The sequence below is a fragment of the Metopolophium dirhodum genome, chromosome 3 (assembly GCF_019925205.1).
Source record: "Metopolophium dirhodum isolate CAU chromosome 3, ASM1992520v1, whole genome shotgun sequence".
Classification (NCBI taxonomy): domain Eukaryota; kingdom Metazoa; phylum Arthropoda; class Insecta; order Hemiptera; family Aphididae; genus Metopolophium; species Metopolophium dirhodum.
The window spans coordinates 25,972,789-26,000,369 of record NC_083562.1 but is presented as its reverse complement, the minus strand read 5'-3'; the positions used below and the strand labels follow the sequence as shown (position 1 = coordinate 26,000,369).

The 27,581-nt window shown below is 27.2% G+C and overlaps 5 protein-coding genes and 1 long non-coding RNA gene across 7 annotated transcripts; 3 read left to right on the top strand and 3 right to left on the bottom strand.

The window, feature by feature from the left end:
- Positions 1–274: 274 nt before the first annotated feature.
- On the bottom strand, positions 275–3,727 carry LOC132941961 (macrophage migration inhibitory factor homolog). The gene is made up of 3 exons (XM_061010227.1): positions 3,444–3,727; positions 3,103–3,275; positions 275–530 (listed from the first exon to the last, which is right to left on the bottom strand). The coding sequence occupies exons 1-3, from the start codon at positions 3,549–3,551 to the stop codon at positions 461–463; spliced, it is 351 nt and encodes a 116-aa protein (XP_060866210.1). The 5' UTR covers positions 3,552–3,727; the 3' UTR covers positions 275–460.
- A 2,424-nt stretch (positions 3,728–6,151) lies between these two features.
- On the top strand, positions 6,152–9,419 carry LOC132941036 (macrophage migration inhibitory factor homolog). Its single transcript, XM_061008883.1, has 3 exons — positions 6,152–6,383; positions 8,338–8,510; positions 9,225–9,419. Exons 1-3 carry the CDS (start codon positions 6,276–6,278, stop codon positions 9,301–9,303), a joined length of 360 nt encoding a protein of 119 aa, XP_060864866.1. The 5' UTR covers positions 6,152–6,275; the 3' UTR covers positions 9,304–9,419.
- A 3,346-nt stretch (positions 9,420–12,765) lies between these two features.
- Positions 12,766–14,053, top strand: LOC132941630 (macrophage migration inhibitory factor homolog). Of its 2 annotated transcripts, XM_061009772.1 has the most exons (3): positions 12,766–13,057; positions 13,678–13,859; positions 13,938–14,053. In XM_061009772.1, the coding sequence occupies exons 1-3, from the start codon at positions 12,950–12,952 to the stop codon at positions 14,023–14,025; spliced, it is 378 nt and encodes a 125-aa protein (XP_060865755.1). In that variant the 5' UTR covers positions 12,766–12,949; the 3' UTR covers positions 14,026–14,053. The 2 variants fall into 2 exon arrangements, with proteins under 2 accessions (XP_060865755.1, XP_060865754.1); XM_061009771.1 differs by having other exon boundaries at positions 12,768–13,057; positions 13,678–14,053.
- Positions 13,908–18,128, bottom strand: LOC132941629 (splicing factor ESS-2 homolog). Its single transcript, XM_061009770.1, has 7 exons — positions 17,972–18,128; positions 17,656–17,783; positions 16,458–16,617; positions 15,990–16,109; positions 15,160–15,260; positions 14,468–15,096; positions 13,908–14,385 (listed from the first exon to the last, which is right to left on the bottom strand). Exons 2-7 carry the CDS (start codon positions 17,704–17,706, stop codon positions 14,079–14,081), a joined length of 1,368 nt encoding a protein of 455 aa, XP_060865753.1. The 5' UTR covers positions 17,707–17,783; positions 17,972–18,128; the 3' UTR covers positions 13,908–14,078.
- Positions 18,129–18,598: 470 nt separating this feature from the next.
- Positions 18,599–19,421, top strand: LOC132941631 (uncharacterized). Its single transcript, XR_009664180.1, has 2 exons — positions 18,599–18,920; positions 19,197–19,421. It is a non-coding gene; the product is annotated as an uncharacterized LOC132941631 (long non-coding RNA).
- A 5,508-nt stretch (positions 19,422–24,929) lies between these two features.
- LOC132941126 (ZZ-type zinc finger-containing protein 3) lies at positions 24,930–27,295 on the bottom strand. Its single transcript, XM_061009037.1, has 2 exons — positions 26,937–27,295; positions 24,930–26,862 (listed from the first exon to the last, which is right to left on the bottom strand). The coding sequence occupies exon 2, from the start codon at positions 26,848–26,850 to the stop codon at positions 25,681–25,683; it is 1,170 nt and encodes a 389-aa protein (XP_060865020.1). The 5' UTR covers positions 26,851–26,862; positions 26,937–27,295; the 3' UTR covers positions 24,930–25,680.
- Between the last annotated feature and the right edge of the window lie 286 nt (positions 27,296–27,581).

Below are 27,581 nucleotides of genomic sequence, written 5' to 3'. Positions count from 1 at the left end.
CATTGTTGGTCCACGTAAAAACTTGGAATGTAAAAACCTGGACGTTTTCTTCTAATTTATTATAATAAAGCTGATCCCGCACTTTGTTTCCCATAAAAAATGTCAACTCTTAAAAAAATTGTGATTGTACAATTCCTTTTAGGTGTAACTTACTGCAGTAAGTATGACTCAGCAACCCCAAAGGCAATCTGACTACTAATTATTTAAAATAATTATTAACTTAATAATACTTTCATAATACTTTCATACTCAATTAAAATAAACAAATAATCAATTAATAATTTAAATTGATAGAATTTTGTTTTATTATAATATAATATTACATCATAATGTACTTATATATTTATTTGTTATGTATTACTTTGTCATAATAACTCCTTTTGAAATCCAACCAATTTTTTTGAACAATAATATTTAAATAAAAATAGTTTATAGTTTATACAATATGAATCATAAAGTTTTATTGAATAATCATTTTTCCATTGTGTCCCATGGCATGTGTTTCAATTGGACCGAATGAAATTGTAATTCTAAAACATGAACAAATGTTAAATATATAATAGCTGTATATGTGTTCAATCATAAATAATAATTCACACTTAAAATAGTTTTTCGTATAAAAGTATTCTAGACTCTGAGCGGAGCGATGAATGTATTGATTTTACAATGATGTGTATTTTTTTTTATTTTTGTGTCTGTCATCATCATTTGGGGCAGTATAACTGCTTCGACTTTCTTCAACAGTATCTTGTCCGATCGGAAAGTGAATCTAGTTGGTGCATTGAGGAGGTAATAAAAATCCCTTATTCCCAACTATTTAAATAGCACAGGGAAAAACAAAATAAAAATTATGGAAGAACGGGAAATTTGTTTTTGACAAAATCGTTTTTGATTTTTGGTGTAACTCTAAAACAAATGACCATAGATACATGAAATTTTCACTGGTTGTTTATATTAGCATTTTCTATACACGATATAATTTTTAAAACATTTTGATTTGTGTTGATTTGTTTACGGACATTTTCAGTTTCAAATTTGTTTAGTTTTATTTTTAAAACTGTCAATTAAATTTTATTTGTTGGGTAAAAAATCTTGAAAATTTAAAACAAGGCTCCTAATATATTGTTAAATTGATAATTTAAAAAATATTAAAAATCACGAAAATGCGTGCATATTATTTTGAATTGAAAATTCTTAAAAATTTTTCTTTTTAAATTTAAGATTTGAAATGTTTTACAAGATTCCTTTAAAGGTTATCTACCATAATCAAAAAAAAAAAAATGTGAAAAGAAAGTCAAGGTTAAATTTTTATGAGCTTTTGAAGTACACATTTTTACAACATTGGATATTCACTCGATTTCTCATGTAGCGATTTTCTTATTTTGTTGTAACTCAAAAACTAAAAACTGTAAATACCTACCTACATGAAAATTTCACTGAATGTTTATATTTTCATTTTCTATGCACCATAAAATTTTGAAAATATTTTGGGTCGTTTTGAGCTGTTTACGGGCAGTTTAAAATTTTTATTTTAGATTCTGAGTAGAACGACTAATGTATTAATTTTACAATAATGTAAGTTTTTTTTAAAATTTTTTTGTGGCTGTCATTACGGTTTGGGGCAGTAAAACTGCTTCGATTTTCTTCAACAGTATCTTGTTCAATGGGAAAGTGAATCTAGTTGGTGCATTCGGGAGGTAATAAAACTAACCCCATATTCCCAAAAGTTTTCAAAAGCTACGGGAAAAACAACATAAAAACTAAGAAAAAACGTGAATTTTTACACAAAATCGGTTTTTTATAAAATCAATTTTGGTTTTTGTAGTAACTCTAAAACAAATGAATGTACATGAAATTATCACTGGTTGTTTATATTTGTATTTTCTATATACGATAAAATTTTCAAAATATTTTGATTTATTTTGAACTGATTAGGAATATATTTTTCAGTTTCCAATTTTATTAGTCTTTTTTTCAATGAATATCAATAAAACTTTATTTGTTGGCTAAAAAAGCTTGAAAATTTAATACAAGCTCCTACTATATTGTTACAATGACATTTGAAAAATATTAAAAATCCTTAGTTACAGTTTTTTTTATAAGCACTTAAAGTCCAAATCTTGACAAAATACGGAAAAATCATGAAAATTAGTAAATTATTTTGAGTTGAGAATTCATAAAAATTGTTCTGTTTAAATTTAAGATTTTAAAATGTAATACAAGATTATTTATAAGTTTATCTACCTTTATCAAAAAATGAATGTCCACAAACATAATATCAAATTATATTTTTATGAGCGTTTGAAGTTCATATTTTTACAATATTAGATATTCACTGGATTTCTCATGTAGTGGTTTTGTTATTTTATTGTTATTCAAAAACGAATAACTGTAGATACATGAAAATGTTTACTGAATATTTATATTTTCATTTTCTATACTATAAAATATTATAAATACATTGGCACAATTTTTTTTTTTGTAAGCATTTTAAGTTCAAATTTCAAATTTAATAATGGTTTTGTAGTTAAAAATGTATAAAATGTTGAACTTTTATAGCTAAGAATTGAAAATTTAAAACAAGGTTCCACGTAAATAGGTTATATATAAATTACTTTATTCACAATAATATCATCAAATAATACTTGGTAATATCATAGGTTGACTGATCGTTTTCGCTCAGAATCGTTTTTCTTATAGGTACAATGGTATTATATCATTGAAATCAAATTTGACACCATCTATTACAATTACCCACTTGTAACCTACTGTACAGCAGAGTGACATCCACTTACCAACTTTTTTTATTTTTTTTTTTCTATAATAATTATTGACAATAAAATTTTATTTGTGTGGTCAAAAAGCGTGAAAAATTAATAAAAGGTTCCCGAGATATTGTTACAATATTAGTAATATACTAATATCATAGGCTGACCATCTTCGCTCAGAGCCTCAGAATTGTTTTTCTCATACAATGATATTATATCATTGAATTCAAATTTAACACATTAATTAATTAACTGTATTTTTGGATGTTTTTAATCATTTTTTTACCGCAACACACTTACACATTAAATTAAATTAATATTTTATTCTACTCACCTATTTTCATTTATTTTTAGGTATTTTGTAATCAATGAAAACAATGCAGCCGAGTGGAGTTTGTTATCAATTTCATTTATACCACCTACGCTGAGTAATGATACAATTATTGCTGGTTCTGAAGAACCAGCAAGAAGAATAGGTTGGTTTCCATTAACAAATACTAAAATATCCTAGAAATAATTATTTGGTACATTTTAGCGTTTCATATTTATTATATTAATATATTATAATATAGGTATCAGGTATGGTGTTATTGTATTACATAATTGAATTTCAAATAGGTACTTATGAAAACTATATATTTTGTGTCATAAAATAAAGATTATGTAAGTACTTACAGATTTTGGTTTTTTTAAAGTTTTAGCAAGAGCTTCTGTACTTTCCACTAAAAAGGCGTCATCAATGTCCAGATGCGAAACATTAGTATCAATTCTTAGGATAGACATTTTTTTAAATTAACTGTAAAAACTTTCAGTAGGTAGGTATAATACAAACGTACGTTTAATGTTCACGTCCTCCTATTTATTAATAACTAATTAATCAGCAAACCATTATATATGGTAGGTGTATAGCCATAATTAAATTTATATATACAAATAGATGAGTTAAATTTTATATAATGCATTGCATAATAATAGGTACATAATACATTATTACGAACTTTTATAAAGATCATTTGTATATGTATTTCATAAAAAATGTATGTAGGTACTCTGGATCATAATTTTTTTAGGTCAAATAAAATTACGTTTTAAAACTAGATAGGTAATACAGTTTATAAAAATTATGATATAATAAAAATGTAGAGTTCTCTATTGCGTACAATAACATAATTAATTGAATCAATCAATTCAAAAATTACGCAAGGCATTTTTTTTAATTTGTACTAAAAAAATTGTTTATTGATTTATTTTAATAATTTACTATCATTGATTTATTCTACGAAAAAAAAAATAATAGATAAACGTAGGTATATATGAATATATAATATTATTGCAATATCATAAATTATTATTAATTTTGTATTGTAAAAATATTGCTAGGTACTTTTATATTTTACCTACTAGGTACCTACCTATTAAAGTATGAAATCTGTTTTTTTATAATTTAATGTACTTACGACTTATCTACTGCTTATTAGTACCTATAAGTATTGACATCACAATAAATTAAATTAATACTACCTACACCAAGAAACTAAATAAAATAACTGATAGAATCAGAAGATTTCTGATAGAAAAGAGAATCTAGTTGGTACTTTTAAGGGGTCAAAAGTAAAAAATCCCAGTAATTTTCAAACGCGCCAGGAAAAACAAAATAAAAATTAAGGAAAAACGAGAATCTATAATAAATATATTCTAACCTCCGTATACGTAGGTATACCGTATACCGGATACATAATAATATTTATATAATAATTTATAGAATTTTATATTATTATGAAAATGGGACATATTTTTAAAAAAGGTACCCCTCTGCTGTACAGTAGTTGTAATGGATGTGTTATATTTGAATATATTGATACACCATTGTATACGAAAAACGATTCTGAGCGGTTAGCGTAGTCCTTATAATATTATTATTTTTTTTCGTTGCTATGGTGATAAATAAATCGTTGGAAATTAAAATCCCATTTTTAGTGGTTTTTCGTAATTTGTCTGTAGTTTTTCTCGACGCTTTCTAAAACTACTAGGCATTTTCAATTTTTACCTCCCAAAAGTACCATCTAGGTTCACTTTTCTATCAGAAAAGATGCTGATCTCAAAAATCGAAGCATGCTTACTAAGATACTACCCGAAATGTTGCTGACAGACAAAAAAAAAAACACATCATTGTAAAACCAATACATTCTTTTGCTCCGCTCAGAATCTAAAAGGATTACCAAAACATTATTTACGGTAAAACTCCCATCACTATAGCTTAGACTTAATGTCTTAATAGTGACTTACCTACACACATAAATAATAAATAAATAGCAACTATGTGTATACATAGTATTAATACCGAATTCAGAATTTGTTCGAAGGTTTGATAAGAGGAGGGTCAACGGAGATATATTACAAATGTATAATATGTACGTAGGTACCTATATATAGTATATATATATTTAGGTATATAAAAATATGTTCTATATTATATTAATTTTTATATAGGTACCTTTCTATAATCTATAGATTTATACATAGGCGCAAATTGACTAAATTTTTTGGGGGGGGACTCAAGCCCCCCTCCTCATAGGCCATATTTCTTAATACCACAGAATATAAAAATTTGTACTAATTACTAGATTTTGAACTGGGGGGACTTGACTGACATTTGGGGGGACTAAGTCCCCCAAGCCTCCCCCCCCTATTTGCGACAATGGATTTATACGTAATATATGTATAGTAAAAAATACTATAGGTAGATGTGAGGGGGGTTGAAGTGGTTGTGAGGAGGAATGTAATGAATATTATGATGTACCATGTACCTATTGTACCTACCTATTGATGTATAGTGTGCAATGTTAATAGGTTAAGTATAGGTAGATAGCCAGATAGGTACCTACTAAAGATCTGTAAACGGTATGAAATAGGTACAAAATAATGGTGGTTTTGAAGAGGACATAATAAATAGGATTAAGTTTGGATGGATGAAATGAAGAAAAACGTTTGGAGTTTTGTGAGAGAAGACTATAGCTTGTTTAGAAATATACTATAAGGGATGCCTATACGTTTGCAGAAAAGTAGATTATTTACAATTTAATAATATACCTAGTGAGGAACTGAGGCCAGTTATTTTTTATTGCTGTACCATGGTATTACCAATTACCTATGGTTAATTATAGGTTGATAGGTACCTAGGTACTAAAATCTGTAAGAATTATAATAATTATATCTATGTGTTCATAATGTATTATAGCCTATATGTGCCAATATAAGAAATAGAAATAGACTATGAGATAATGTTTGTTGCGTCATTCGTTTTTTAATAAATTTATAATTTTTTTAATTCATTACACAACAGATGATTAAAATAATAAATACGGAGCACCTATAATATAATAAGAATATCTCATAAAGTAGTTAATGTACTGGAGCTATACTATTGGTCAACTTGTCTAACGTACCTAGAACTTCATTAATCAGTTGAAATTATTCATAGAGGTTAATAACTATATAGACAACAACATGCCAACTTTAAGCATTACTACTAATATACCAAAATACAAAATTCCATCAACATTTTTAGCTGATACATCAAAATTAGTCAGCCAAGTACTCCAAACACCAGAACTAGTAAGTTAAATGTGTTACCTTTTTATATTTTATTGATACATCCTATACGGCTATACCTGCACTGCAATTTGAAACAATATATTATAAACATTTTCAGAATATTTCTAATTGTAGTTTGTAGTGTTTATACCTATTCTGCAGATCTAAGCTTAGAACTTGAGGTCAAAACATATTTTGTTTTTCAAGTTTCGACCGCGTTTAATTAGGTACACTTAATCGTCAATATTTACCATTTACCTACATTAATATATTTTGCCCAATGTCAGCCCTTAATAGTGAAGAATTGAATTGTATACAATTTTAGGAGTTAACGAGTTATTATACTGCTAGATTGCCTCTAGTTGACACCACCTAGAAAAACTTGGGCCATATTGGAGAAGTGCATAAATAAAACAAAACAACTTGTGGTGTATACTAATATTTAATTTTGATGTATTCCTATTGACCTAAGATTACAAGATTTTACTTAACTATAGGTATAAAATATATGATTCTTTTTTAATTAAAATAAGGGTAGGTATATGGTACACTTCCAGGGAAGTCTCATATTAATTTCATCAAGATCTGATGAAAACTTAGATAGAGAGCCGAACTCATCAACGAATAACAGTTAATCACTATAATAGCGATAAGACAATGGGTTAATTTACACTTTTACAGTACCTATACATTTCTAAATTGATTGACAGTTATTTTTTTATGAACAGGGTGGGTCTCATTATGCATATAATTTTGATGAAAATCTGATGAAAGCCTTCAGATTTTCAAAGATGAAGAACGTCTTCAACCTATAATAATCATTCCCGATAAATAGTGTTTTAATTTACATTATACATTTCTAAATCTATTTGTTTCATTTTTTTTAAATACATAAAACAGTCATTTGCTCAACATTGGGACACTTAATATGCTATTAATAAACATAGGTATTAAATACTATCGAAATTGGATATTACTGTTATAATGATAGGTAGCTCGTAGGTAACCAGCGTAAATGTATCCATGTAGATTATGTAGCCTTGTTTCCGACAGAGATCTCTCGTCGCGTGGTATATTTTTATTAATTTATCGCTATCTAAATCAGACAAGCAATTATTCCCATCTTCGTAAGACGATTCATTTGAAAACCGTACACGTATCAAATCAAGGCGATGGTGCTCCTTCATTTCATTTTATAAGTGTTCAGGTATCAAACTACCAAGGGATGACGATGAACATGTTTCAAAGTTTTCGTATAAGAGTTTAAATATTCTCACATTAATTGTAGAAACTTTTTTCACGCTTGTCGTTGGTACTTTCTTTAGATCTATTTATTCTCCAAAATATTTTTTTCCTATTTTTATTTAATTTGTTTCCACTTTCATATAATCTTTGCTGTCTCATACAAGCAGCGTGTTTACCTAGTAGTCTAGGTACCATTAAAAAAATATTAAAAAAAACAAAAACTGACTTAAAATTAAGTCCTCTAAATGCTACTAAACCACTAAAGAGAAAAATTATTTTACTTTCAGCAGTATATTATTCAGTAACTATTCCAAAACAACTCGAACATGTTCTGCATGTCCTGCAATCATTTATTTTTTTTTGATGTTGGTGCCAAGTCACGCCACAACACTTTCGTGCACCAGCAAAACATCAAAAAATTTATTTATTTTTTTAAACTTTCTCAAGTATATCTAACTATATAAGTATAGTATGGCAGTACCTATATAATGTACCTTTAACTTGCTTTTAAATATTGAACAGTAAAAATGTACCTATTATATATTTACTGTAATATAGGTATATTACCTATATGGGCTATGTTATTAGTTATTACTTATTACTTATATTATATAGATACCTATCTAGGTAACCTATACATCAATATAAATTAATTATTCTAACTATCTATACCTATCTATATAGTACCTATATATATGATTGATCATATTTAAATATTAAACTTTTTCAGTATATTGCTGTGAGAATCAAGGCTGGACAACAGATGTATTGGTGTAATAATGAATCACCGTGTGCACTAGGAAACATAACCGGAACTGGAAACTTTGGAATTGAAGAAAATAAGCATTATGCTTCAGTTATATACGACTTTGTTGAAAAACAACTTGGCATACCGCAAGACAAGTATATTTGGTTTTAAATTAATTAATTATCTGTACAAATTATGTTTTGTTGATATCCATTATTATTTATTAATAAAAACACCTAGTTTATTAGCTATATAATTATTCAAATTTTAAAAAAGTCAATAGAATTCACCTAAATAAATTCAAGGATAAATATTACACTTTTTTAAATTTTAAACGTCCGTAAATTGTTTCTATAGATACTTATATACAGTCTACAATACAACGCTCTGATCAATTTTTAATATTAATGATAATCTTTTAAAAGAAAAACAATTGTTTTAATAATTTGAAATAAAAAAAATTATTTGTTTTGTTACTGAATAGTGAATACAAATATACAATAATACTAGCTAAGACCTAAGAGATAATGTTAGTAAATAGGTATATAAAATTATAGAATTATAGCTAAACATTAAAAAAAAATTAAGTTATTTAATGACTAGGTATATAGTACAAAGTAGGTACCTACGTGCTAAGTACCGTTAATATATATTCTTATTCATATGATCTCATTTAATACGGATCTATATATATACATAATATGTTAGCTAGGTACCCATGTTTTATTTTAAACATAATATTCTATTTATGTTTGATAGTTTTAACTTATACAGTTATACCAAATTAATAAATAGGTACAATTTTTACTTTTTACTAAAAAAAATTAGTATGTACTATTAATACAAACATTATTATTGCTATGTTGTAGATTTTATTTATCATTTGTGGAACAAAAACCAAGCAATATTGGAGTCCGAGGTACGACTTTAGAAGAGATTATTCAATAGATTGTCAGATGTTCGATGATTATGTGACAATAAAATAATAGTTTTTTTTTTAAAGTCTTTTAAAATATCTATTGTGTAATAATATTATTATAATACTAATAAATAATTCATTTTAATACTGTATACTTTTTTCTAAAACTATACAATTGTCAATTATTAAGAAAGGTAGCCGATAGGTAAGTAGCCTATAGTACACTCAGTTTAAGGATGAAAAATTTTATAATCCAGTGGCTATTTTTGTTTGCATTATTACCATAAGCGGAGAATGGAGATCCAATAAAATATTTGGTAGCAAACAGATCTCTATACCCCAATCAAACCAACTGTGTAACACAAACATAATTAAATATTTTACTGTAGAATATGTAGAATATTAGAATGTAGTAATGAGTGCAAGTTAATCGTTATCTTAAAAGCTATTTATATTGGATATGGACAATAAAAAAAAAAAATGTGCTCCTGAGATTTTATATAGATAAGGCAAAGTTTATCATTATAATTATAATTGAGTAAACTATTATGGGTAGTAGGTACAATAAAAACAAAAGAAAAAAAGTGGGTAAGTGGATGTCGCTCTGCTGTACGGTAGGTTTCAAGTGGGTCACTGTAATGGATGGTGTTAAATTTGAATTCAATGATATAACATCATTGTATAAGAAATAAGATTCTGAGCGAAAACGGTCAGTCAGCCTATGATATTAACAAGTATATTTGATGATATTATTGTGAAAAAAGTATTTTGTATATATATCCTATTTACGTGGAGCCTAAGAGCCTTGTTTTCAATTTTCAATCCTTAGCTATAAAAGTTGAACATTTTATAAATTTTTAACTACAAAATAATTATTAAATTTTAAATTTGATAAATTTTGTCAACATTTGAACTTTAAATGCTTATAAAAAAAATTTGTGCCTATGTATTTTTAATATTTTTCAACTGCTATTAGAACAATATATCAGGAGCCTTATATTAAATGTTCACGCTTTTTTATTCAACAAATAAAATTTTATTGATATTTATAGAAAAAAAAGCTAAAAAATTGAAAACATGTCCGTAAACAGCTCATAAAGAGTCAAATTATTTTCAAAATTTTATCGTGTATAGAAAATGCTAATACAAACATTCAGTGAAATTTTCAAGTATCTACAGTCATACGTTTTTTAATTACAACAAAATAAGAAAATTGTTACATGAGATATCGAGTGAATATCAAATGTTGTAAAAATATGAATTTCAAACGCTTATAAAAATTTTATTTAAGTTTCTTGTAGACTTTTTTTTTTTGATAAAGGTAGACAAACTTATGAGTAATCTTATATTACATTTTCAAATCTTAGATTTAAAAAGAAAAATTTTTATGAATTCTAAACACAAAATAATTTGCTAATTTTCGTGATTTTTTCAAAATTTGAACTTTAAATGCTTATAAATAAAAACTGTGACTAAGGTGTTTTCATAATTTTTTTCATCTGCCTTTGAAACAATAACCTAGGAGCCTCCTAATAAATTTTCAAGTTTTTTCACTCAACAGATAAAATTTTATTGATATTTATAGAAAAAAAAAACTAAAAAAAATGGAAATTGACAATGTCCGTTAACAGCTCAAAATAAGTCAAAATATTTGGAAAATGTTATGGTGCATAGGAAATGCAATATAAACACTCAGTCAAAATTTCATGTCCCTACGGTCATTTGTTTTAGAGGTACACCAAAAACCAAAATCGATTTTCTCCAAAACAGATTTTGCGTAAAAATTCCTGTTTTTCCTTAATTTTTCTTTTGTTTTTCACGTCGCTTTTGAAAACTACTGGGCAATTTTTACTTTTGACCCCCCAAAGTACCAACTAGATTCACTTTCAAGTTAATGTTGAAGAAAATTCAAGCACTTTTACTGTCCTAAAACTGTGATGACAGACACAAAAATAAAAAAAAAAATAAAAAAAAACACACATTATTGTAAAATCAATACATTCATCGTTCCACTCAGAATCTAAAAACCATAATATAACTATAATATTATTATATACATTTTAAGCTCCCTTTTATCAGCCAAACCCAGTGGCGCAACTAGGGCAAAATGTTGGAGGGGCTGTAACCCCCCTGATATTACATGAAAAGTAACTCGTGGGGGTGATGCCCCCACACTCCAATTTATATTCACTTAAAAATATAAAAATACCATACAAAAAAAAAACATTTATTTATTTTAAGTTTCATTTTTTTTCAATAATAATATTGGGGAAGTAGATAACTAAACGTGCTCTGATGAAAACAATTTGTACCTTCCAATTCGGATATAGGATTTAAGATATAGTTTTATATTGGTTATTTAATATTTTACTTTTTATAATAAATTAATTTTGTTATTGAAACTTTATACGCTTTTATAGCTAATAGTGTAAGCTGGAAGTACAATTTCCAGTGATGATAATACATTCACATACACTTCACTTAAAACAATGTGTATGCAAAATGTCGGGAAAATATATACAATCTCCCGACTCCACATAGGGGGAAACCTGCCTAACCATCAGTTGTGTTAATCTGTCTTCCCAATAGGTGTCTATGGTAATTGGAATAAAAATTCCCAGACTACAATACTACTCACAAAAACATGAAAATGATTGAACAAATATTTTTTAAAAGCTATTTAGAGTAATTACCACATTATTAATATTTAATTAAAAATATATACTTATAATATAGGTATATACTTATCATTAAAATAATTAATATATAATAAATAATTTTATTTCGAGATTCTGATGATTTTGTAAACAAATTAACTTTAAAGGCTGAAGTAAATTAAAAAAAAAAAAACTAAAAGACTGAAATATTCAAATGTCTGTAAACTGTCCAAATATTTTGTATTGAATTTGGTTGATTGCAGCCACCGCACCGCGCCAAGACACTTATTGCAAATTTCAATTGCCAAAAAATTAAACAAATTTCACCTGACTGTTCATTTCATTCCAAACAAGTGTCACATATATATCGATGGTAAAATTAAAACAAATAGTTTATTAAACATTACTATTATTAATTTTTTTTTTTTAGGTAATAGAGTAATATACAATAGTAGTACAAATGTACAATATATGTCTTAACTCTTAATTGATTTTATTTATGAACTACCCAACTAGACAAACTCTTTAAAATTATTTTATAACTATCAAATCATTGTTAGTAAATAAATACCCACCTACCTACCTTCTTATGTTTAAAGGTACCAATTAATACTGAGTCATTGAGATTTATATCAATTTCACATGTTTAAATATTATTTTTATATTTAAATTTATTATGTAATTGTTTATAGAAAAAATAACCATTTTGTTACATAATTATAAGTTATGACTTATAATAATTCCTTTTTTATCATTATAATAAAAAAAAAATAAATACTAAAACATGACAGTATATCAGACTAACTTTTTTTTAGACTGTTAATATTCTAATCATTATATTATGTGATAAATGATTATGAATAAATTAAAATCAATTAATAAAATAAAACGTACCTATTTATAATATTGGCATATTTTATAATATGTTTAATCTATTTAGTCATTATTCTAATGTAACTATTTAGTTTTTGATAATAATTGTAAATAAATCTCTTATTAATTCAAACACAAAACTAAAATGCCCATTTTGCAAATTGATACAAATTTGTCAATGACTAATGTGCCGTTAGATTTTACAGTAAAGACTTGTGAACTAATGGCAGATGAATTTAAATCACCAATAAAAGTAAGATAATAAAATACTTAAAAAAAACCATTGTAATATACTTTTAATATTTTTATTTATGTTTCGTATTTTATTTAAATTATTGATACGTTTTGACTGAAGGATAATAACATTATATGTTGTATGAGTTTTTTTTTTAAATTTTATATTTTTAAAAACTAAGTTCTGGTATGGTGATGAAATGGCACGATGATTTGCATTCAGAATTTCTGAGGATTGTTTTGTTGGGAGACCATACGAGAATACTTAGGAAAAACTTATTAAAATAATTAATTTTTGAGATAAAATAGTATCATGACTGGTATAATGGTATATCTTAACAAAAAACATTGTGATTCAGTTAAGAAATTATCAATTAAAAAAAAAAAAGAACAATTATTTAAATTTCTATAATAGTTAATAGATATAATTTTTAAATTACAATTTAGAAGGTTAAATAAAGGTGTTAATTTAACATTTAAATTGTAGTGTAAATTTACAGCACAACTGTACATAATCTTATATAATATTATTACAAAACAGTATGTACAATTTAAATTATATACACCTAATTATTGTTAAGAACTTGAGATATTAATTAATACCTATTTTAATTTGTACATTTCACTTTTTAATTATAGTTTTGTGTTGTGCACATAAATCCTGATCAAGAGATATATTGGTATGGGTTAGATGGTCCATGTGTCTTAGGAACATTAAAACTAGTACGCGGTTCTGGAAAAATTAGTCCTGAACAAAATATTAGGCATGCCGAAAAACTTGTAAAACACATCAGTGATAATTTAAAACTAACCAATAAGAAGTATAAGCATATACAATTATTATTTATAAAAATTCAATGTTTCAAATGTATAACTAGATTCTTAATTTATTATTTCAGTATATCAATATCATTTGTCGAACAAGATGCAGAAAATGTTACAATATTTAATACTACTGTATCAAACTTTTTACAAAATAAAAATTAAATATTAACAACACAGTATAAAAACATAACTTGTGTTTCAAATTATTTAATTATTTAAAAGAAATCTACAGCTCTTGAACGTTTGGAAACATTGATATTCAATAAGTTATCAGTAAGGTTTTTAGGTACTTCATACGGTTTTTTCTGATTAGTAGGTGTAGATTTTTTAATATTGTTTTTTAATCCAGAAATTGATGGCGATCCGGATGGAGTTGTATGTGGTGATGGACTATAAGATGCTCTTAATGCAGCATCTCTTCTTCTATCACTACTTATACGGCTACATATAAGTCTTTGAGCTGCTGGTGACATAGAATTCAATCGATCCAATGGACTACTCATTAAATTAGAAGGCGATGGTCTAAAATGTTATAAAAAAAACAAATAATAAAACTAATTAATACATATATAAGAATGAAAAAATAAAAAATAAAATTTCTTACGTAGATAACTGTTTTCGGGCCGTCTCCAGAGCTTTAATTTTTTTATTTCTATGACCTTCACTAGCTTTTTCAGCAAGTGCGTGTGCTAATCTTTCACGTTTGGGCTGTTCAGGTATTTTGAAAATAGGACCAGAATTATGAGGAGTCAGAGGAGTGTCACTACCATCTAAACGGAATGGAGTACCTTCAATTTCTCCCCAGGTCATCAGTGGGCTTTGATTAACACCAGGAGCAGGTGATGGAGTTTTAACAAATCCATATCCATTAATTTTAGGGGTAGCAGATGTTAATTCTTTGCCATCAACTCCAATCTTGCCATCCAACTGTCTTGTCTGCATGTGTGCTAAACTGCATAGTTGTTGTTTGTTATGTCTTTCGTCAAATGGGTTTAATTTGAGTCTCGTGTTAGAATGGTCAATTTTTTGTCGTTTGGATGCCATATTTATAAGTTCGTCTTTTGTCAACGTTACTCCATCAGGAATATACATAATAAAGTTTTTGTTTTTAAATGCCCAGGAATCTAAATTAAATGCACGTTCTGTATTAGATGCTTGACTTTCAATTGAAGGCACTTCTAGTTTATCAACCATTTCTAATGCTTTTTTTTCACCCTCAAATAACCATGCATTCTAAAAAAATTATAAGTTTTATATTATATATTTAATTTAATAAAAATATTTATAATTTAAAACCTTTTTTTTGTACTGAATTTCTGCTTCTTTAATGATTTCATTAAAACTATGATTATCTTCACTTGTAGTATTGCTTAAAAATTTGTCTAATCCAATAATTTCTGAAAAATGTTTTGTGTAGTATAATTATGTATAATATAACTACAAATGGAACATTGGAATATTTTAATAATAAATTTGCAATTGGTCATAAATTAATAGCTAATAGATCTAATTGATTTATTTCATTCGCTACATTAAATTGTTCTTTTGGGTTAGCATAACCATTACAGTACAAGGAATAAGAAGTATGCTCAAGGATAGGACTGCGCATATTTTTTAAGTGGTAAAATGTATATATGTAACCAATAATAAATTCAAGATAAAGTTACGCGACACATGTATACATTTAAACTTATGCAATACAGTACCTATGCACAAGAACACAAGGTGATGCATATGCACATACTAAGACGAAAATACGGTTCATGTTGAATGTTGAGCATACTTCTTATTTTTTATACTATAAGAATAACTACTTTAATTTCTAGGCAGTACTCATCCGTATTATCCCAACTGCCACAATATCATAAATTATTAACATCTTAAATTGTATTCTATACAACTTATGTTCTTATGCTTAAATGCGCGATAGGGTTTGTAGGGTTCAAACCAAAAATATTGTTTTGCTTAAAATTTTATGGCGGCACTTTCCATGACATGTAAAAACGATAAACTATGTATAACAATAAAAATAAATGTAGTCTTAGCACCTAAAACCCGATTTTGTGGTAGTCGTGATAACTTAGAAGTACTGATTAAATTTGTTTAAAAATATTGTATCTACTAACCAGTGTCTTTTGATCTAGAATCATCATGTTTGCCATCATCTAAATCTGTAGGATCGACAGTTCTACTACTCATTGGTCCTTTAGTTGGCTGTGGCGTTTCAAATGTATCTGGGCTAGCATCTGTGTATGAAAAATGAAAATACACTAATATTACTGGTAATAAATAATAACAATGTTATTGGTGATCAATAGGTAATAGAAAAAAAAAATAGAAGATATTAGTTATTTAGTATTTGATTTTTATCACTTACATAAATTTAAAATAAAACAATCAACTGTTCATATTTTTTTTTTCATGTCTTTAAAAAAAATTTATGATGAAGTACGAAAATGACAGTTAACCAAATATCATCAGAATTTCTAATCTAATCTAATCTAATCAGAATTTCAATTCCTATTCTATATTAATATGTTAAGACTTCAGATTTTTTTTTAGTTTTGAAACAATTTAATAAATTGTAAAACTACCTGGTTGTTCAATAAGCAATCGTTTGCTTAAACTATACTTTTCATATATTTCTCTTAATTTCTTTGTATCATTTTGTTGAACTGCATCTAAATAATCTTTTTGGGCTTTCCATTTTTCCAAATCTGGAAAGAAATCTCTTTCTATAATTTTACCAATACTCTGGAACAAACAAAAAAAGTAATAAATTAACACTTTATAGGTATGAGTCAAGGTAAATATGGTTAGTTTTTGGTTGGATTTTTATGGTCAACCAATTATGGTGAATGGTGAAAATAAAATTGTAAAATGTAAATTAAAAATTTTCAGTTATAATATTATATTATTGTTGATGAATGTTTTATTTATTTTTAGATTAGTAATCAATCTTCAGACATCAAAATTAAAACTAATTTCGTTTTTTATTTGCAACTAGAATAACATTATTATTAGAATCGAGATTCCTTTTGGACAATATGCTAGATAAAAATTTTATAGAATTGTGTAGCCAAATACCTACTTAAGGCGGTGAAATTTTACCACCTAAAATTGAGTGTGGGTACTAGGTAGTGGTTAAATTAAATGGTTTACTTAATACAGTAGCCGCCAATTATTGGACACAAGGTTAATTGACTCATTCCCCTATTGGAGTCAAGTCTCAAATGGTATTGTCCTAATTTTCAAGTATAATTATACACAGAAAAAATGTTGTCTGTTAGACTCCATACACCAGTAAATGGGGTCATTTGACAATATTATTCAATATTACAGGAACCACCGAGGGGTCCACTATTGCACCAAAAAGCCGCGGATATCGCAAAAAAAATACATGATGTATTATTCATGTATTACTATGTGATATGCCCAGGAAGTTTTTATAATATCCACGCACATAAAATTAATGTTGGTTTTTATTTTTTTATAGATTCATTATTAGTGATGGCCATTCCTTAAGTAAATAACTTACTTAACAAATAATAAGCAACACGATAAGCATTAATCAATAATATATAAAACGAGATGTCTAACCTATAACAGATATTATTATTTTTATATATAAATTGGTACCAGTTGTACTAGGTACTTGCAATATGTATTTTTATAAATTATATATGTATTTTTAAGGGCCATTGAAGCTGTATAGTCTAATCAAGATCTTTCCAATTTTAAGCCTAAACAAGGTGCATTAATAGCCAATAGGTATATGTTATTACTTATTACCTCTAAATATTCCTCTTCGGGCAAAACTGTCTGTTGTTTCTTTGCATCCATCTTATGGTCTTAAGACCTATCTTAGATATTTGTTGGAATTGAGATTGAGATTGTACTTTACTATAATTTGACACTTTCTAAATAAACAGTATAAAATGACATAATAGACAATATGCAAAACTTTGATATGATTTCAAGTAGTAAATTAAAATTATTTGTAAATAGTAAAATACTATATTATATATATATATATATATATATATATATACTTATTATGGTAAATTATAATGTGAAATTTTAGAAATTAACAATTATTACGACTTACGATGTTGTAACTTGTAACACGGAATATTTCTGTGCTTGTAATTTGTAAAATGATAACGCAAAAATAAGTGTTGATAAGGACTAACCCGATGTAGGAAGACAAAATATTAACACTGGGAGCGCTATCATATGATGGTTAGGCGGTTTCCCCCCCCTACGCGTAGTCAGGATCACGATTCTTGGTATAGCCAGTGGTGTATTGGAGGGTATACGCGGGTATACGTCGTATACCCGGATCCCTATTTTTGGATTTATGCGTATACCTTTAAGAAAATTAGTCTTTTATGGGTATACGCACGCTTCTAATTTATCATCAGACAATTTAGTCATATTATCACCAAACAAAAGTAAAAACTTAAAAATAATAATTAAATTTTACCCTACTACGAGTTCTTGCGAAGACGATCGGAAACTGCCGAGCGTATATACAATCAATGTACAGCGGTTCCCAAACTGTGTACCTACTAAGTTTCAAAAATATATTGTAAACCACTGCTTTATCGTGTATACCTATTACCTACACTGAATCGGTCGCGGTGTGCCGTGTATGGTTAATCTAATAGTTAAAAATAGATCCATAGTCAAAAAATCGTGTACGATTATTGATAATATAAAACAATAAACATACGTAATTTCAAACTAAATGATAATGACAAATTGGAATAATAATAAAATAATTATTGTTGATTTATTGTGTTATTACTTGTCATCCAATAACCAAATTATAAAATCGAACTATTAGTTTCTTATTATATTAATTCTATTAATTTTGTAAAATATTTTATATATAAATATATTATAATATTATATGATCGATAATGGATAATAATCGTACCGCTACTTCACAAAAAATCACTAATTATTTTTCTGTGCCGTCGACGAAAAAACATAAACCAACACCAACTGATGATGAAGTTGCAATAACTAATAATCTGTCAGAAAGTAAAAAAGTAAGTTATTAAATTGTTAATGTAACCTATTATAATTAATTTATTAATTTACATAACTGACAAGAATTACATTAAAACTGCCTTTTAAGATTTTTGTTTAAACAGTGCCTAATATAAGTTCTTTATTTCTGTGTGTAAAATTAGTTTAAATTTATTAATTGTTGTTTATTTTATTGGTCAGTGATAGTTTATTCTAACAATGTTACTAATTACTAATAATTAGTAATATTTTAAGTTTATAATATCAAATATGAAACTATTTAATTATATTTACAGGAAGTTACAGTCAATAATGATGTTGTCTATACATTAGATTCTGCTACTAAAACCATTAATGACGTTTATGGACAATTGTTAATTCTTTAAAATGATTTATATAATAATATTTAAATTTTTATATGTTATTAACATAGTTGTTTATTGTTTTATATACATAACATATAAGTATTTTACTGTACAATTTTTTTAAAGTTTGATAATAAAAAATTGTATTATTTATGATATATATGAATTGAATCAATTTAAAAAAAAATAATACATTGATACTTGGTACATATTACACACAGTGGAGTATCTGAGTATATATGAATTAATTTTATGGTTGGGGGTGAATATAGGGTGAACTGGGGGGGGCGTATATAGGGGGGTATATACGTCACTGCATATACATATACACATGAAGAGTAAGTGTTTGTAATAAAGTAATACAAGATTATTAAATACTAAGTGTAATGATTTTTCGAGCGGAGCGAGAAAATTTTTAAGGTAGGTATATCGTATATATAGGTATATTCAACTACTTTTAGGTGCGTATACTCATAAATTTATTTACCAATACACCACTGGGTATAGCATATACGTCAGGTTAGATATTTAGATATCGGTTGCCTAAATTCATAGACCTATATACTAACCCAGCGTTTCCCAAAGTGTGTTCCGAGGAACCCTAGGGTTCCGTCAGATGTATGTGATTATTGAGAAAATAATTTTATATTATACTAGCTGTCAGCTGATCCCGAGCACTTTGTTATGATTTGGTATTGTCTCGTTGCCCGGAATAAAAATTATGATTCAAAGCAGTACGTACATTATCAGATAGGCAATCTACCTGCGGTAGGCCTCAAAGGTTTTAATTTTCACATTTATATACAGATTTAAAAGAAATTGAAAGAAACAGATTTGGATTATTTAGATAAAAATAATTATTTTATATTATTTAAAAAAAATTTACCTAAATAATAGTTATTATAGTATAATATCCTTATAAAATATTTGTTGTATGTACTTGAAATTGAACAAAATAAAATTATAACACTCATGTACCTATAGACGTTGTCATTACCGTTTGTAACAACCTACCGTTATGGGGCTGATTTTTCCTCGTCTGCGTATACAAAAAGTGAATACAGAAATAGATTGAATACCGCTAAAGACCTACGAATTCAAGTTTCAGATATAAAACCCAATTTTAAAACTATTGTAAATCAAACAATGAAACAGCTCCATTCTTCTCATAAAAAATATTAATAGTATGTATATTTTGAAATCTAATTAATTATAATTTGTTAAAAATAAATATTTGTGATAATTTAATAATAAATGTTTGTTATTTAAATAAATACAATTTTCATTGAAAATTGTTTTTTTTAAACTAATTTTAACAAACAATAATCATTAACAATCTCATTAAAACATTTTTTGGAGTACTGTTTTTTTTTTTTTAGAAAAAATGGGGTTGAGTTGGAATTAAAGACATTAGGGTTCCGCAAAACACAAACTATTTCCTAAGGGTTCCATGATCCTAAAAGTTTGGGAACCACTGTACTAACCTATACATTGTTCTATGAAAGTATGAAACTTATGTAAACTATAGTTTATATAAGTCTATGGACTATTAGACTCAGGGTAGGATAAACTTGTTTTGTTTAATAAAAACAAAAAAAAACTTTAAAAAAACAGCGTTTTAAACGTTTTTAAAGATGTAATTTTACATGTTTAAAACCTTTTAATGAAGGTATAAATTATAATAGCCAATTATTATTGATAGGTTATAGGTAGCATCCCTCGACCTCTCACTTATCAGACATCAGTCATCATCATGAAATTGTGTTATAATTGTTTTTATAAATATATAGATTAGGCTTTCCTTACGGGACGCCTTTTTTAAAACTTATTTTTTTTTATTCATACTTATGTAGTAGTTGATGCTGAGATCGGTAGTATTTAATATATATAACCTAACTTAACGGTGATCAACAACAAAAAGGGTGGGCAAGTGGGTGTCGTTCTGCTGTTCGCCTGTACAGTAGGTTACAAGTGGGTCACTGTAATGGATGGTGTTAAATTTAATTTCAATGATATAATATAATTGTATACCAAAAACGATTCTGAACGAAAACGGTCAGTCAGCCTATGATATATTACTATAATACTATAAGTATATTTGATGATATTATTAATTATTACGAGTTCAGTAATTAATTTACCTATTTACATGGAATCTTGTTTTAAGTTTTCAATCCTTAGCTATAAATGTTAACATTTTATAAATTTAACTACAAAATTATTTTAGATTCTGAGCGGAGCGATGAATGTATCTATCTATTGGTTTTACAATGATGAGTGATGTCTGACGTCTGTCACCGTTCGGGGCAGTAAAACTGCTTCGATTTTCTTCAACAGTATCTTGTTCGATGGGAAAGTGAATCTATTTAGTGCATTCGTGAGGTAAAATTTTAAAATGTATAATAGTTTTCAAAAGCGCCGGGAAAAACGACATAAAAATTAAGGAAAACCCGGGAATTTTTACGCAAAATCGGTTTTTGACAAAATCGAAATTTTTGGTGTAACTCTCAAACAAAATATGAACGTATACATGAATTTTTCACCGGTTGTTTATATTCGCATTTTTGATACACAATAACATTTTCAAAATATTTTTATTTATTATGAACAGTTTAGGAACATTTTCAGTTTCCAATTTGTAATGTTTTTTGTTCGAATCTAGTTATTTTTTTATTTTGTAATCTACTAAATCTTTACTACGATATCCCTTTTCAATTGCTATTTGACACTGATAATCAATTTAAATTGTCAATTAATTATAATCGGCAATTATGCGTTCAAATAACTATTATTATCGTATTATTACGGATTAACTGTCATTTTCATCGTTAAGATTTATTAAAAAATACGAACGTTCGATATAATCTTATAATTGATAATTGTGAATCTAACTTCGAAAATTCATGGTACCTAGTTATAGTAGTTAGAAACCAATAGGTACTCATATAATATGACTTTTCAAAGAGCGATTCGTAATTATAAAGAGGATAGTTATTTTATAATTTATATATAAATAATATAAATTATTTTACCAATGATAATGGTATATTCTACTTATACAACAATTTCATTCTTTAAAGTCATCTAGTGACTAATAACATTGTATTTGTACTTTTTAGACAGATAAAAAGTAAATCTGCCTGAGATGCAGACAATTATTACATTTATGCTTTCTAGGACGCTCCGAGTGTACCAATTACTACAAAAGGTAAATTAAAATTATTTTTATCTATCAATACATTTACTTCATTAAACTTAGATTCGTTTTTAATATATTAATAGCTGGATAGGCCGGATGAAATCAGAATATAACACTGAATTTCAGTTACTAAAAATGAAAACCGTGTAGAAACTTGTATTAGTACATTTCAACCATGACTATTTCAGTATTTCCTTATCTGGGTTTCGTGATTAGATCATAATATACTGTATACTAGTATATTATGATCTAAGGTTTCATGCTTAAATTAATAGCAGGGTTTATTGAAGGTTTTTACTTTTACAGTATGTAAGACGTCAGTTACAGTGGCGTACGCGAGATTGTGGGGGGGGGGGGGGGGTGTTGAAAATTAGTTACAATTTTATTTTTATTTTGTCCAGTCTAATAATTTCAGACGTTTATTTGAGGTATTTTAAACATCTCAACTTTTCTGGTAGAAAAAATAATCTGATCATAAACTTCAATGCCTGATGTATGTTTTTGGAAGCAAATTGGATCTAGTTGGTACTTTTAGAAGGCTGAAATCAAAAATGCTGAGTGCTTTTTAAAATAATTGGAGAAAAAAAATGAAATTATATTAAAATTGTTTGGTAACCAGCTTGGTTATACCGTTCTCACTTAGATTGTATTTGATTAATACAATTTTTGTATAAATGTCAATGAAAAATTATCTATCCGGGCAAAAAGCTTAAAAATGTAATACGTAAGTTTTTATTATAGCTAAAATATTAACAATACATAGGCATCATGTTTATTTTTTATAATCACACTCATTTAAAGTTCAAATTTCGTCAAAACCACAGTTAATTTGTTGTTCAAAACTTATAAAATATTAAATTTGTACCTAAAAGCTAAAGAACAAGAAAATTTAATATAAGGTCTTTCATACAAGTAGTTCATACTTTTACCGAAAGATTACAGATAATTTTAGGAAAATTGGTATGCAAATACAATGTTTTTTCAAAAATGAATTCATTCTGGTAATATCTAATATGAAATTTACGTCTTGTTTACTATAGTTGACAGTTGAAACTTGATAAATATATTTTTTTTAAAGTAATAATAATACGGGCAATGGGGGAGGGGCTTCAGCCCGTTAGCCTCCCTGCGTACGTCACTGTGTCAGTATAAATACCTTGTAAAAATGTTAGAGAAGAATTTTTTCTAGAATCATAAGAAACCCGAATTTTGATATCGTATTTCAATAATCCAATACCACATGGTTAATTAACAATTTTTTTTTACATTTAGCTACCTAATCAATTCTTACAATTCTAGATGAATTCTAGATTCTCCTCTACAATTTTTATAATAGGTATTTTTACTGTAAACCGCTTGAATGAGCCGTGTTACTTACTTGAAGTAAGAAACCAGTTTTTTTTTTTTACATCATATTTTGTTCACCATGCGACAACAATAGCAAAGCATCAGCAAAGTAGTCAGTGTCAACAATTCCGTCAAAACCGACTCGGTGGTACCAGGGTCTCATGGTATAGTCGTTACTCGTTCAGTGTTCTTCGGTTTCGTCGACTTCGTTGGCGGCGGCATAGCTGAACAAAAATATAATATACTCGTTCAACGCCTCTACAGCATAGGTTCCTGTTACTTATATTCAGATCGTTCGCATTCACTTTTAACGAAATGTCGGGAAAAATCCATGTCGAGTGCGGGTTATTATTCCGAGTCAGACGGATCTTATCAGTGGCGGCTCGTGCCTAGATAACTATTCTTGTCTATGCCTAGGTTAAGGTTAGACCACCTGGCACACACCACATACTACATAGATTAATATTTAATATATAATATATAATAGTAATAATAATGTATTTTGATTTTAATATCTTGTAATAACGCAAAAATACGATAAATATGAAAAACGACTCCTGTAGATAGTTATATTAAAATCGGATGTTAAAGTATCTGTATGATTCTCTACACTTATAAGTGCCGGAGAATAATACCAAATGCAAGTACTAAAGTCACGCTATTGCCTTCCTCCAGATATTCGAGAATTTGACAAGACAATATAATCTTAAGCAAAATGCACATGTAATATCCGCAATCAATATAAAATATTATTTTATATGCCTTATAGGTATGCGGGTAGTATACCTGACTATAAATATAAAAATACAATCTTCAATTCCCTATTATATAATCAACTATAACAAATAATTATGATAATATGACATATGTCTACTTAGTTATTACTCAGTCTTTTTTATATTTGTGGTCAACATACGAAAAGTTATCACAATTTAAGATTAACCAAAGTAAACCAAAAATTGAATCAACTTGCCAAGTGATGGTTACAGACTACCGAATAACACATCATTACCTAATCCCTATTATACATTTGAATTCAATTTCCTGCATTTGTGTCAAGTAGAACTAAATAAATGCTTAGATTATAATGAGAACGTGAAAATATCCATCATTAGGTTATATTTAATTATAAATAATCTATGGAAAATGACATTCGTCTGAGACGAACAACGATTCCAATATGTAATCACATATTTCGTTCCGTTCAGGTCATTAAGCTACCTATTTACAGAAATTACATTAATCTGTATTCTATAATGTTGATCACAATAACACATTAATATAGATTAAAATAATAGTCATTAATTATGAAATTAATGGACACCATTTCATGCTGACATTTATAGAATAAAAATTTAACATAGATTGATCTAGTTCTAATGTTCTATGTTATAATACTTACAAAATTATGAAGGAAATAATAATTTTAGTTTAGAAAACAAAGTATAATAGAATAATAAATATAAAAATACATATAAACATTTGTGTGTGGGGGAGGGGGGGGGGGTGTTTTGGCATACACCATAACACTTTTACAATTATAAATAAATAAAACACTTAAAATTAAATATAATTGTGAATTATTCGAAAAAAAAACATAGAGGTACCTACTTAATGTGTATGTGTACAAGTTAATATAATAAAATAAAATTACATTAAATATTAATTGAACTGAATTAATTAGTAATGGAGTTTGTTACTAATTTTAACTGCAAACAAATTCAGTAAATTAAAATGAATTAACAAATAGTTTGTCATTGTAATAAAAATAAAACAACATTCATTGTTAAAAATGCTTATAAGAAAAATAATATAAATTAATTGACATTTTAACACACAATAAAACTCATACAATTAATATAAGTCATTCTATACCATAAAATTTGGATCCAAATAGTTTTGAGTTTTAAATACTAATGGGACATAATTTTGATCAATAAGATTGTCAATATTATCATCATTCGCCTTAACGTTTCTAATAGGAGTAACTGTGTGATCCATAGGATGAGGAGGTTTTTCAAGAATGTTCCTTACTGTGTCTACTATACAATCACCACAAAAATTAGAGCTTTTACCAATAGCTGGACAATCATTGCAATTCCACCTTGTTCCAATAATAGGAGATGACTGACATACACAACATGTATAGTCCACATGCACAATTGGACAATTTTTTTCTGTAAGTTTATCTTGTAATACTTCATCTAAGATTGCTAATTTTGTCTTATTACTCATTTCAATATTTTTGTGACTTACATTGAAGTTATTTCTATTAGCATTATAAACATCAACGTCATCTATTAATGTTGTAGATGGTATAAATGTGGTTGGTTTTAATAATGCACCAATATTTTTATGACTTAATGATACAGTTTTTTTATTTAAATTTTTTGAATTTGCATTAATAGATTTTATTGAACCAACTTTTTTCATTTTCATATTGTACTTTTGAACTCTACTACAGACCTGTCTCAAATTTCTTGTACCTAAAGCGTCAGCTATTTTTCTATACCTATTACTTTCATTTCTTTCTGGTGGATATTCAATCAAAAGTTCTTCAAGACGCAATTGTTCTTCAACTGTCCAAGGTTTTTTGAATGTTTCAGGTTTTTCTACCTCTGAAGTTGTAATGTTTGTCTGTGTTTCTTGTTTATCAGAAACATTTTTATGTCGTAAATTAATATCACATACTTGTTTTATTGGTTCATTATCTGTTTCATCATTGGTTACATACACCGACCAATCAATATCTGGTAGCGAATGGATATTAACTGACTTTAACGTACCTATGTCTTCACGTTTAAGAACTTTTTTCAATGCCAAAGAAGGATTTTTTGAAAAGTGATCTTTTAACACTGCAAGTTTTTCAATATTTTGAATTGTTGTACATCTTTGTACTTCAAGTATAGCTAAGGATTTCAATAAATTTTTGTAATCATTATTATTTTTTAATAAATAAAAGTCTGATTCAAAATAAAATTCTGTTGCTTCCAAGGCTTTTGAATCGGATACATTGGTATCATTAAATTGTTTGTCCATTATATAAATTAACTGAAAAAAAAAAAAACAAAATCTAGAAATACAACAACAATGAGGACTAGCAGTTATAGGTATAGCTAAATTACCTGACAAATAAAATAATATTAAATATTATTAATGATCATAATATTTATTTCTTAGTTACGAAAATGTATCATCAGTCGTCACTAACAGGCAACGACTGACGATGCAAATAGAACTTTTAAAATAATTATTGACTGTCTGAACCCCGAATTAAACAAAACCGAAAACAATAATTATTACTTCATTAGTAGGTAATCGGTGATCACGATTTAGGATAACAATATCATGTTTATGTGTTTACGTGGTCACTGGCCACGGACAAATCCGACAAAGATATAATGGTAAATGGACTATAATCGTAATGGTGTGCAGCCGCGGTGGACGAGAGTATTCGCATGTCCGTGCTGTACTGCTGTTGCCCACGATTTAAGATATGAACGAGTTATCATTTTATCAGTAGTTTAGCAGGCTGGACAATTTAATATTTATTATTTATCAATCACCGCACACTTTAATCATATCATAGTTCTGTGATGGGGTGTTTAAATCTATGATCATAATTTATAGAAATTTATAGAAATTCGCTACATACTACACAGTGCAAGCAGCACACAACGGAATCCTTAAAAACCACGGTTATAGCAATTATAGCACAGAACCTATCCTGTGCAGTGTGCACTGTGGTTATAAAATAGTACATGCTGAAA

Bases quoted from the DNA above. Each gene is read 5' to 3' on its own strand.
- LOC132941961 (XM_061010227.1), bottom strand. From the start codon at position 3,551: ATGTCTATCCTAAGAATTGATACTAATGTTTCGCATCTGGACATTGAT. The intron at 3,276-3,443 runs GTAAGTACTTAC...AATTATTTCTAG, and splicing joins CTTTAAAAAAACCAAAATCT to GATATTTTAGTATTTGTTAA. The intron at 531-3,102 runs GTGAGTAGAATA...TTCATGTTTTAG, and splicing joins CTAAAAATAAATGAAAATAG to AATTACAATTTCATTCGGTC.
- LOC132941036 (XM_061008883.1), top strand. From the start codon at position 6,276: ATGCCAACTTTAAGCATTACTACTAATATACCAAAATACAAAATTCCA. The intron at 6,384-8,337 runs GTAAGTTAAATG...AAACTTTTTCAG, and splicing joins TACTCCAAACACCAGAACTA to TATATTGCTGTGAGAATCAA. The intron at 8,511-9,224 runs GTATATTTGGTT...GCTATGTTGTAG, and splicing joins CTTGGCATACCGCAAGACAA to ATTTTATTTATCATTTGTGG.
- LOC132941630 (XM_061009771.1), top strand. From the start codon at position 12,950: ATGCCCATTTTGCAAATTGATACAAATTTGTCAATGACTAATGTGCCG. The intron at 13,058-13,677 runs GTAAGATAATAA...TTTTAATTATAG, and splicing joins AATTTAAATCACCAATAAAA to TTTTGTGTTGTGCACATAAA.
- LOC132941629 (XM_061009770.1), bottom strand. From the start codon at position 17,706: ATGGATGCAAAGAAACAACAGACAGTTTTGCCCGAAGAGGAATATTTA. The intron at 16,618-17,655 runs GTAATAAGTAAT...TGTTTGTTCCAG, and splicing joins CCGAAGAGGAATATTTAGAG to AGTATTGGTAAAATTATAGA. The intron at 15,261-15,989 runs GTTAGTAGATAC...AACATTTTTCAG, and splicing joins TTCTAGATCAAAAGACACTG to AAATTATTGGATTAGACAAA.
- LOC132941126 (XM_061009037.1), bottom strand. From the start codon at position 26,850: ATGGACAAACAATTTAATGATACCAATGTATCCGATTCAAAAGCCTTG.